The sequence below is a fragment of the Lissotriton helveticus genome, chromosome 4_1 (genome assembly GCF_964261635.1).
Source record: "Lissotriton helveticus chromosome 4_1, aLisHel1.1, whole genome shotgun sequence".
Classification (NCBI taxonomy): Eukaryota; Metazoa; Chordata; class Amphibia; order Caudata; family Salamandridae; genus Lissotriton; species Lissotriton helveticus.
This window is the reverse complement of record NC_136063.1, coordinates 820,092,373-820,104,620: the sequence shown is the minus strand read 5'-3', so window position 1 is coordinate 820,104,620 and position 12,248 is coordinate 820,092,373. Positions and strand designations below refer to the sequence as shown.

The window sequence follows — 12,248 nt, the reverse complement described above, 5'->3', positions numbered from 1 at the left end:
TGTCCTGCCCCTCGCCACGCGTGCAGATCAGCGCCGAGTGGCCCCGGACTGGTGGCGAGACGCGGGCCGAGCTGGAGGTGCCCCTGTGCTGGCTTTTACACTAGCATACGAGCTGCATGGTTGCTGCAACGGGGTGTACGCATGGAAGAAGCAGCGACGACTCTGAGGAGAGGTGTGGGGTGCCCCGGAGGAAGCGAGCTCCCTGGGGGTAGCGGACTGGCATGCACCACCCCTTGGGGGTGCTGGGCCCGCACCTGGACTGGCTGCTGTGTGCGTTATCAGCGACAGGGGAGCAGTCGAGAGGGTGCCACTGGCGTGGGCACGTGCGGTCGGTAGGTGGCGGGAGCGCCCTGCAGGCCTGGGACTGGATCGCCTGACCGAGACACGTGGAAGGTGAGGCTCACCGAGGCTGAACGGAGGGGGATAAAGAAGTGGAGGTGCGAACCGAGACTACTTAGCTGGAGGTGGCCATGGGCAAACCTCGGGGTCGGAGGGAAGGCGAGCCAGCCCCATCGGATGCTGAATCCCCGTCTCAAGAGTCCAAGATGGAGCAGGAACTGCCGCTGAGTTCGGGGCTACAGCTGCAGTTGGACAAAATAGTGGCGGCAATCACTGACACTCGCACTGCCCTCCAGCAATATATTGCGCAGGTCACAACAGGACTAGGCCTCTTGAGAGCAGACCACTCGAAACTCGCGGACCGCGTGAAGCAGACTGAGATCACGCTTCAGGAGGTGGGCTCTACACAGACTGCGCTGACTGCCTCCATGGCGGGGGTCTTGGACCGAGTCACGGTGCTGGAACGGCGAGCTGAAGAGGCAGAGGGCAGGAATAGACGCAATAACATCCGCGTGGTGGGGCTGCCGGAGAAAGTTGAGAGATCGGACATGGTGGCATATTTGGAGGATTGGCTACAGACAGTCGTGGCCCCTGAGGGCCTCTCGAATTTCTACACCTTGGAGAGGGTGCACCGGGTCCCAGCTAGGCCGCCGCTGCAGGGCCGCCCACCGCGCCCGGTGGTGGCACGGTTGCTCCACTTTCGGGATCGAGACTTACAGTTGCGGAAGGCCCTTAGCGATGATCCCTTCCAAGTGGACAATAGCAGCGTCACTCCGGACTATTCGTTTAAGACGCAGTGGCGCCGCATGTCCTTCCAAGCGGTGAAGAAGGAACTACGTGCGGAGGGTATCCAATATTCCCTATTCTTCCCGGCTAAGCTCCGCATAGTTCTAGATGTCAAGTCCCATTTTCACGATACACCAGAGGAGGCCTGGGAGTGGCTGGAGTCCTATAAAGCGGGGAAGGACGGACAGGAGGCGGAGGCGCGTGAACTAGCCGGGGATTCTCAGCCTCGCAGATCGCAGCGTCTGAAGCGCCCTAAGCGCAGCTTGCGGAAACCATCAACCTCGCCGACAGCCATGGAACGCAGGGGAGCCCTGGATGCTGTGGTGGCGATCTCTGGTGAATTGCAGCAGGCCACGTCGGAGGCGTCTGAGCAGGGCAGTGGAAAAGGACAATCGGAAGGAGAATCTTCGGTCTCCGATGAGCAGAGACTTCCACTGGCCAACCCTGTGACAGCTGATGGACTGTTGGATGAGTAGTTGCGGGACTGATTGGGGGGTTGAGATATCATCTTTGAGCTGTGGTATTGCAATGTTGGTTTGCCTGATGGCAGGCGGCTGTGCGATAGCGTGGATGAATGGGAGGGGGGCCGGATGCCTGGGGGTTCTGAATGCTTAGGGTTGCAGTAGAAGCGGGGTGTTGTGGGAGGGTTCGTGGGGGGTGGGGTAGCTTGGGGGATTCGGGGGGCGGGAGTGAGTAGTCTATCTGGATTTGTTGCGGGTTGCACCTTCGGCCCTAGTCAACCCCCACCGGATGGTATCGTTCAGTTTGCCTTGACTTTGCATTGTGTGTGCAGTTGGGGTGGTTTGGATGGGCTTCACTATGTTAGTGCCTGTTCTTGGGGGGGTGGGCTGTGCGTGGGGCAGGGGGGAATGTTTTGGGGTTGGGGGTTATTTGTTTTGGGGTTATGGTCTGCTGGTGCGCATGTTTGATATAACTGTACTACCAATTGTGACCTTTTTGATTGTGGAATACACTGCTTGGCGGCTGGGGGAGGTGGGCTGCTTTGAGCGGGAGTTTGCACTGTTGTTATGGGTCTGGCTCCTGACGTGAAATGTATAACCTGGAATGTTCGGGGATTGCACTCTATACAGCGTAGATATAGGGTCCACTCCTATTTAGTTCGCAGGGGGATACTGATCGCTTTCCTGCAAGAGACACATCTTACTAAAGCGGAGGGGCGGGCACTGCAGCGTAGGTGGCGCGGGCAGCTGTATAATACCACGTATTCGTCCTTCGCGCGGGGGTGCTGATTTGGATTAGGGCTGGGGTACCTTTCCAACTGATAGACTCGTTAGTAGACCCTGGAGGCAGGTATGTAGCGGGACGCAGCCGCTTGTATGGCCGCGAAGTGACCTTTTGTAGCGTTTATGCGCCTAACGTGGAACGGGCCTCTTTCTTGGAGACGGTTTCCTCTGCCCTCGCTGATTATTTCACAGTACCGGTGCTGATGGGGGGGGAGACTTTAACCCTGTTGCCGATGTGACCATAGAAATATCGCAACCCCCCCCCCCCCCCTCCCCGCTGTCCTCGGCCCCGATTAATAAACTGGTCAAGGTGCGCGCTCACTGGCAGGACAATTGGGGGCTTGTCGACGTTTGGCGCATACAGCACCCGACGGATAGGGATTATTCCTATTATTCAGCCCTACACGACCTCCATGTCCGGCTCGATGTTATCTTTTGTAGTGCTGGCCTGACCTCTCTGGCGACCACCAGTGAGTATTTGACGTGCACCATATCGGATCATAACCCTCTCTTGGTGAATTTCCGCTGGGTGGCGGAGCGACCCAGAATCCCTCACTGGAGGCTGCGCCCTGAGATGTTAGAAGACCCGGTGTTCCGAGCAGAACTTGGAGAAGGGGTGGAACACTAGTTGGCTGAAAATGCGGGCACAGCCTCGACGACGGCCATGGAGTGGGAAGCCTTCAAGGTGGTGGCCCGCGGAGTTTGTATCGCCAAATGGGTGGGAGTTCGAACAGGCCGAGTTGGCCCTGCGTGAGGCTGAGAAGGCCCACTGTGATGGCACTGGGACGCGTGATGATGTACTAGCTCGAAGGGAGGCGGTAGCAGGGGGGTGGAGTGGCTCCGATGCTTTAAATATAAAGCGTTTGTGGCCCGTGCGCATGCGGAGCCGGACAGGGTGGGCACCTTGCTGGCTTGGCTCAAGGACCCCGCCCCTCGGTGCGTTCCTATCCTGGCATCCCCTGCCGGTCGGGTGGAGTATGATCAGCAGCGGATCAATGAGTTGTTCCGCGCTTTTTATGCTGATCTTTATACCAGCCGCCTACGACCTGATGAGACGGTATCCCAGGCATTCCTAGAGGGTCTGGAATTACCTACAATAGAGGAGGAAGAGGCGGAGGTCCTAGGGCAGGAAATTACATTGGCCGAAATCCGCTGCGCAATTAAGCAATTGGCGCGCAATAAAACTCCTGGGAGCGACGGCTTACCTATCGAATTCTATTCGGCGTATGTCGACCTCTTGGCTCCGAGACTATTGTTGGTATACCGAGTGGCTTTGAAGACGGGGAGATTACCAGGGTCGACTAGGGAGGCCATCATTATACCACTTCTCAAGCCCGAGAAATCACCAACTGATCCTGCTGCGTATCGGCCTCTTTCCATGCTTACTACGGATTACAAAATATTGAGCCGAGTGCTTGCCACTAGCCTCCTTCCGTTGATGACGCGGCTGGTGCATGCAGACCAAGCGGGCTTTATCCCGACGCGCAATACTGCCAGTAGCGTTCGTAGGCTGCTTGGGCTCCTTGACGCGGCGGGTGGGGAGAGCAGTGGAGCACTCGTTCTCTTGGTCGACATCGCTAAGGCGTTTGATAGCCTGGAATGGCCCTACCTGTTCTCGGTGATGGCAGCGTTCTGGCTTGGCGCCGGGTATATTGGTTGGACTAAAATATTGTATTCGTTGGCTACAGCTAGGGTACGGGTGGGGAGAGCTGTTTCTTCCTCCTATCTGGTGGGACGCGGCACTAGACAGGGCTGCCCGCTCTCCCCCTTACTGTTCGCTCTTGCAATAGAGCCGGTAGCTGCGCGCGCGAGACTGGGGGAGGCGTACCAGGGCCTTCAGCTCAGAGGCTGCGAACACCATATTTCGCTCTATGCGGATGACCTCCTTATGTTCTTGGCGGATGCTGGGGACGCGCTGAGCGGGGCGAGGAAGCTTCTTGACCACTTCGGGGATATTTCGGGCCTGCAGGTTAACTGGACCAAGACCTGTGTTTTCCCCGTGTCTGGCACATGCAGCCCGCCGACGTTGCGGCCAGGCCTGGAATGGGAACCTCGGTGCCTTCCCTATCTGGGAACACAGGTATATCACACACAGGCGGATCTGTTTGAGGGCAATATTGAGAGAGCAATGAGGGGCTTGAGGGATAGCATGTGGTTCTGGGGATCCTTGCCTTTATCGGTAATGGGACGTGTCGCGCTCCTGAAAATGGTGGCGCTTCCTCGACTATTGTATTTCCTTAGGACCTTGCCGATACGGATACCAGTTGCGTTCTTCCGAAAACTCCGCTCAGCAGGGAGTGGTTTTATATGGGGAACGGGGAGGCGTAGAGTAGCCCTGGTAACGTTAATGAGGTCGCGAGAGGAAGGGGGCCTCGCAGCTCCTGACTTTGAATTATACTATTTGGCTGCACAGTTTCAGGCCCTCACCCAGGCGGTGGCCCTGGAGTTTCGTGGACCGGAACGGGAGAACGTGCCGGATGTGCCGAGGCACGTCTTGCTCTTCATAATATTGCAGCAGAAACTAAGGTTAGCTGATTTGTCTATGGCGGAGAGTACCCTGCGATACTGTTGGAAGCGATATCATAGTAGGATTGGGGTGCCGAGACCCTATGCGCCCGAGATACCATTGGGTATGTGTACAGTGTTGCCGCATGGTGGCGACTGGGCTGGCCTGGCGGACTGGGAGGAGCTGGGTCTGCAGATGGTGGGCGACCTGTATGCGGACGGAGCACTGCTGCCGTATAGCGTGTTGCAGGAGTCGTTTGGGCTTCCGCATGGACATTGCGCATGCTCTTCGGTGGCGAATAGATCTAAACAAGGCTCTCCCCACTGCTGAAAGAGACCTTACTCCACCTCCGAGTGAAGACCTCATTTGTGATCCATCATGCACCTGCGGCTGAGTTCGTCCACCCTGGGGTTCAGTGAACCTGCCAGGTGTTAAACCCCCAGGGATATGCCCTGATGTCTCGGCCATGTCTAGAGGCGGAGGGCCTCCTGACATAGGGTCCACAAGCCCACCCTACCCTGTTTGTTGCAGTACCACATGGCAGTGGTGTTGTCCGTGAACACCAGCACTAGTCTTCCCCAGACAGAGGGAAGGAATGCTTTGAGAGCCGTTGTGTTCTCCAGGACTTTCTGGTGTGATCTTGGTCCACAGACCCACCTCCGGGGTTGATATTGCTGGGGTATCTATTCTAAGGTAAGGAATCTATAACTACCAGTTTCTTTCAGATTAACAAGTTACTTACCTTCGGTAATAATATATCTGTAAGAAACATAGATCTGATAGAGACTACTAGCCGCAGATTCCTTCATGTAGAATTATCCCCAGGCGTGATACTGGATCCGGAAACTTTTTTGCCACAGCATCCCTGCACGCCGGGGCAACATCACGCAACTCCGGCCAGGTGTTGTCTGCTTTCGAGACGTCAGCGAGGTCACATAATACCCCCCTGGCGTGCCTACGTCAGTTTTTTCCTTTTCCGTGTGCAACGCGGATCCGGTCCTTGATACGGGCCCTTTTTTCCTCCATTTCTTTGGTGGAACAGTGTGCGAATGCCTTCGGGCTTCAAAACTTGTACGTTTTGTGGGCGTCTTAGTCGACGACTGTCCCGCACCTCATTTGTATGTGGTGTTTGGGGGAGGATCACGGCACCACCGACTGCGAGGCCTGTCAAGAGTTGAAGTCACGGCAGGAGCACCTCATGAAACTTCTCTCGGCCCGTCTCTCTAGGTCAACGTCCTCCCCTCGGTCTGCTTCGGCAGACTGCTTCAGGTTCGCCCATGGTCGTCCTCGCCCTTCTCCGATGTCCCGTGAGCGTCGCTCCCCGGTGGGTAAGTGTCGCAGTTTGTCCCAAGGGCTGGTTTCCGGCCGACCGGGGGCATGGAATCTCCGCGGGTGATGCTGCCCCGCGTGTCGTCCTATCCACCGTTTCTCGGTGTTGGGGTGTCAAGAGTCCAAATGGAGACATAGGCGGTGGCTTTGCAGGCCTCGCTGGCATCTCCCCCTCCTTCCCCTCCTGGGGCATTGGGGGACCCCTCGCCTTGAGCAGGCCCCTCCACGGTGCCGCCGGTGGCTCTGGCTCCGGCCCCAACTGGTTCGGATCCAGGTTTGGAGGTTGTGGTGCTGTCGGGGTGCGGCTCCTCTGGGGTATCTCTGCCTTGCCGCAAACTCCTTCGGGAGTCCCTGTGGTGTCACGGAAGGTCTCCAGGGCTCGGGTCGCATCCCGAGCCCCTCTCGGTCCCTTGATAAGGTGACACTGTCTAAGGTGATGCCGCTACGGCGCCGGCAGCAGCTGGACAGTGTGGAGCCACAGTGGTTGGTGAACCCTCCTCGTCCCACTACGGGTCGAGGCCGGGTGAGGACCCCTCGCCCCTCTCCAGGCCCCTCTCGTCCTTCCCCACAGGCGGCTGCCTCGACAGGGGGCGAGTCGGAGGTGGAATCGTCCCTGGCACCGCCTCATTCTGGGCCGCGGCTGGCGTAGGGCTTCATGTCACTCCCCAGGCCTGTCTCGATCCTCCACGTGGATGGCTATCTCGTTAGATGTCAGGTCGGCGCCGTTCCGTCGCCGCCCCGGGGCTGGTTCTGCTCCAGCCCTACTCCGGTCTCCGGTGAGGGATGACGTGGAGAAGCCTTGTCCGACAAAGCAGTGCCCAAATGTAGCACAAATATCCCCCAGATGTAGCCCAAGTATAGCACTATGACAGAATGTCCCAGAGTGTTCTAAAGAACAACTAGAGCGCTAACAGTCTTACTTATGACAAAAGTATGGCACACCTGAAGTCATCTTGATTGGAATAAAGTGGTAACACTTAAAACATTTAATTTGCAAAGGAACAAAATGAGGGGGTTCATTTTGCCATAGAAATTATGATTAGTGCTGAAGAAAGAAAAAATAGGGCACATTTTGACTTCTCAAATCCTCTTCTATTTCATTAAAAAAAGTTCTGACATGCAGAATGAAACATGCGCTTTGAATACCAGCAGCAGACTTCCCTGGTGAGCAGTAGCTTTACTACAGTGATCTAATGAGCAACTAGAGTGCGAACATTATATATCCACTCATTCTTCAATGCAAAGTAGTGTATTTATAATACATATTTAAATATCAAAGCAAACCACATTCACTGGATGATGTCATCAGTGATGTCATTTGAGATGTCATCAATGCTGCCTGGTGTTTAAACTGGCGAATTTCATCATTTTTTGAGGTCATTTCGCCGTTCGTATTTACAAATTCACACATCACTCATAGACATCGTACTCATGAACCGTAACTCCTTGGGTTATGTAGGATATACACATAATGTACGTTTTTCTGTTACTAACATTGATTGCGATAACAAACTTTCTATGTTCCACGCTGCAAAAAAAACTTTTGAAGTAGGTGGCATAACACGAACCTTTCATTTAATGAAGGGGAACTTTCCCGAAGCCACAATAAAGCATTTTTTCAAAAATTGCACCAAAAGATTACAAAACTCCTGCACCCATAACTGTGAAAAACTATTACATTACTGAGCTTGTGAACATTGTGTATATATCCTACATAACCCAAGGAGGCACGATTCATGAGTACAATGTCTATGAGTGATGTGTGAATTTGTAAATACGAACGGCGAAATGACCTAAAAAAATGACGAAATTCGCCAGTTTAAACACAAGGCAGCATTTGGTAATTTTGCCATGATGAGAAAAATATATCACTTTTTAAAGAAAAGAAAATTCCACGTGATGGTGATGTGTTACAAAGTATATCACAATGCCAGTTGATTCTTTGTTTCTTTTTCTTTCTTTTGTAGAGACCAATTTGGTTATTTTTTCTCAAAGGGGTTCAATCAAGCCCTGGAATAAACAGACTAGCCGATTTTTGCAAGCCTGTTTTAGGAAAGTAGGCATATGACATATAGATTTATTACATCTTTTTTCTTGAGTGTAGTAGGGATCAACATAAGTCCTGATGAGTAAAGCAGTGGGGACTGCTTACGAAATATGTTGACCAAGTAGGGCATAGTAAATACCACTACCACACCCCCATTTCAACATTCTCAGCTAGAGAAGTGAATACATTGTTTTTTCTACTAGACAGGGAATTTTTAACATCTTAATCTTTCACATAGTTTTTCCCCCATCACTCACATTTTTCACAATACACATAGCCTGACTCCACAACAACAAGTGCTCCTGCGTATTTCGCAGGTAGAAGCACGCCCACCCCGTAGAGGGACGGGAAGACCCCCATGAGGAAGCATGACACTATGGGAGTCGTAGTGTGTGAGGGGTATTTTAAAAACACATAGTGCTTCTCCTTGTCAACACAAGGATCAGCAACACTCACCACAACAGTATTTCACCATTTATTTAAAACTAAAAAATATAAAAATGTATTGAATCTCATTGATTATTAAAAAAAATCATATCAGAAGACATTAGAGAACTCGCAATCTTTCTCCCATATGATACCACAATCCAAGAAACACCTATGCGATTTTGGGCTGTAGCAACTTAGCACATAAGTAATAAAAAACTGTTTGGGGTGTTATCTAGGTCACAAAAGTTGCCAGGGCTTTCTGCTTTTTGGTTTTACCTTAATTTTACTGTTCTTTATTGTGTTTTAAGAAAATACCTTTAGCCTTATAAACATGGCTGTGCCAGTAGAGCGACTGTCTTTGATATCAGTTATTTGCATCAGACTTTGCTACAGTACAAATCCCTCATCACAAATTAGTACTACTTTAAGACTCAATCACTAAAACACAATGATCTTTGTAAGAGTAAGGTTTAAATAGGAATACTCAGCATGCAGTCGTTAGTGCAAAGTATGAAAGGCCGTGGGATACTAGTAGTAAACAAAAAATGCAAACAAGACAACTACAAGAAGTCAATAATAACCAGGCTAACAAGTGAGAGAGTAAATTTTGCATCTAGCTGCACAAAATGTTTACAATAGAGCATGACAACTAACAACAGGAAAAAGGCATTTGACTTGTGCATTTTATAACAAGCTTACTTGGGTGCAGAAAGGCTAATCACTCCAAAGTTTGCTCTGCCATTTTCATCAGTTCTATGTTGAAGATTTCCAGGGTTGACCTATCACAGAAAACAGAATTGTGAACAAAAATAATACAGGATAGCTAACCAATGTCTAAAGAACGGACTTCCTCATGGCACAAAAAACACAACTGTGGAAACAAACAAAAAAAAAGATTTAGATTCTGATATCCAAACTACTATTTTTCACTTTGACCACTGCAATGACATAGCTGACCGAATTTACCAGGTTATATAATCAACATTAAAAAAACACAATTTACACAAGTTTGATATCGTTTTACGCATGAAAACTCTTGTTGTCCTAATTCATCATCAAATTATATACTACCAGAAGTAAGACTTGAATCCAGTAGAAATCTTCATCTTCTGTTATGGGTCCCAGGTTTCTCAGAGGCAGAAATAGACATGACAAAGCATATTGGCACCCAGCTGTTCCCATAACAGTTCCCATTATTTCAGCTCTCCACTAGGGTTACACGAATATATGATAATACAACGCTAACGTTTTCCACGCATGGCATTACCACCCGAATTTTACTTCGCATGCGTCTTTACCACGCAGCATTTTCCAACGCACGATTATACACCGCAAAATTTACGTAACTTAACCTCTTACGTCCTGTACATAATGATACTGATAGGTTAAAAAAAATTATTTCCAAACTGCCGAACAAAGCAAAATATCTATGTTTATTACAAACCAATACTACAGATTACCTTTCTTTTTTATTTTTTTAATTTACAATGCGATTTAATTATATTTTTTTATGTATAAACATTGGATCCTTATCTCACCTCTCCACGCCTTTCACCAGCTGCCCTTCACGGAAACGAGCGTCAAAACACGTCTTGAAAAATAGAGATAGGACTACTATAATGACGTACACGCCACGTCGCTGGGGAGGCTCTTTTCTTGATTGTCAGAGGCACTTAATATTGTTTTTTTTCTCATTTTACTTCTTTTCTTTTTTTCAAACCGCTTGTTTTTTTTTGGGGGGGGAGACCCCCCAGCCCCCCCAAGCCCCCTTTTTTTAATAGTTCCTTTTCCTTAATGATGAACACGCAGGATGAAAGAACGAAGACTGGAAGGAAAGAACGTTGCGTGGTAAAGACGGTCGTGGAATGCACCCGTGTTGAAAAGACGTTTGCGTGGTAAGTGAACCGTAGTAAACGTCACGTGTGGTAAAGACTTCGTAGTAAATGATGTTTCCCGGATTACACAAAGTAAATGCATCTGACTGAGGTGTATCTTTACATCCTGAAGCACAAGTTACTACTTGTGTAACGATATATCTGTAAGAGACTTTAGTTAGTGATATATTCTTTACCTTAGAATATCCCCAGGCGTCAGACTGGATACGGAAAATTTTGCTTAGCAAAAACCCTGCGCGCCGGCAGGCGTCGTCCGCGGCTCAACGTCTGTCGTCGGCGTCGATAGCTCCGGAATGACGTCGTCGGAGTACTTAGACGCCGCCCATGCGCGCTGACGCCAGTTCTGATACACAGCTTTTCCGCGCCAGATACGCAGAGCCATGATAGAACCAACACTGGTTCCACGAAACTAGGGCCCTGAAAGGGGATGACCTTAACCCTAGATATCGGTTCGCAGAACGGGGAGGATGGGTGGGTCGGTAAGGAATCTATCACTAACTAATGTCTCTTACAGATATATTGTTACACAAGTAGTAACTTGTGCATCTGAAAGAGACACGTTAGTGATAGATTCCTTACCTTAGAATAGATACCCCAGCAATACCAACCCCGGAGGTGGGTCTGCGAACCAATAATCACACCAAAAAGTCCTGGAGGACGGAACGGCCAAAGAAGCCATCCCTCCGGACTTGGCTGTCCAGGCAGTAGTGTTTTGCAAATGTGTGCAGCGAGGCCCACGTAGCTGCCTGACAAATGTCCTGCAAGGGCACTCCTCGGCCTAGGGCAGTCGTAGTCGCCGTGGCCCGAGTGGAATGAGCCCTCAGCCCAACAGGAGGTTCCTTCTTAGCCAAGGAATAACACGCCTGGGTGCACAAGATGATCCCCCGAGAAATGGTCCGCTTGTGCACCGCCATCCCTTCTTAGCGCCCACGTAACCAACAAAGAGTTGGTCATCCACCCGGAACTGGTGTGTGCGGTCTAGATAGAATGACAGCGCACGTTTTGGGTCCAGACGATGGAGCCGCTCTTCCTCTTTAGAGGGAGGCGGAAAGAAGGTGGGCAAGGTGATGGACTGCCCGATGTGGAAGGCTGTGACTACCTTGGACAGGAAAGAGGGTCTTGTCCGCAACACAACCTTGTCCAGATGGACAGAAAGGAAAGGAGGTTTGGAAGAAAGAGCCTGGAGCTCACTCACTCTCCTGGCAGAGGTGATGGCAACCAGGAAAGCAGTCTTCAGAGTAAGAAGGCGGAGAGGACAGCTATGAAGTGGCTCAAAGAGAGCGCACATCAGATAAGTAAGTACAAGGTTCAAGTCCCACTGAGGCATCACGAAAGGAACAGGAGGGAACGTGTGTGATGCTCTTCAAAAACCTATTTACAATAGGGGACTTGAACAAAGATGGCTGATCAGGTAGCCTTAAGAAGGCGGAAAGGGCAGAAAGGTAGCCCTTGATAGTGTCCAGAGCAGAGCCCTGCTGGGCCAGAGAAAGAAGGAAGAGGAGAACCTCAGAAAGGGGGGCAGAGAGCGCATCCACAGCCTTTGCTGTGCACCATGCCACAAATCTGTTCCACCTGCAGGCGTATACCGACTTTGTGGAGGGACGCCTGGCTGCCATAATGGAATTACAGACTTCAGGAGGCAAGTCAAATGGACTCAACTGTCGCCGCTCAAT

At 50.8% G+C, this 12,248-nt stretch overlaps 1 protein-coding gene across 1 annotated transcript in view; it reads right to left on the bottom strand.

Moving 5' to 3' along the window:
- SMCHD1 (structural maintenance of chromosomes flexible hinge domain containing 1) overlaps positions 1–12,248 on the bottom strand; it is a 2,317,253-nt gene that overhangs the window by 1,076,038 nt on the left and 1,228,967 nt on the right. The window contains exon 31 of the mRNA XM_078687460.1: positions 9,380–9,459. Within this exon, the coding sequence (XP_078543586.1) occupies positions 9,380–9,459 (80 nt within the window). The remainder of the gene's footprint in view (positions 1–9,379; positions 9,460–12,248) is intronic.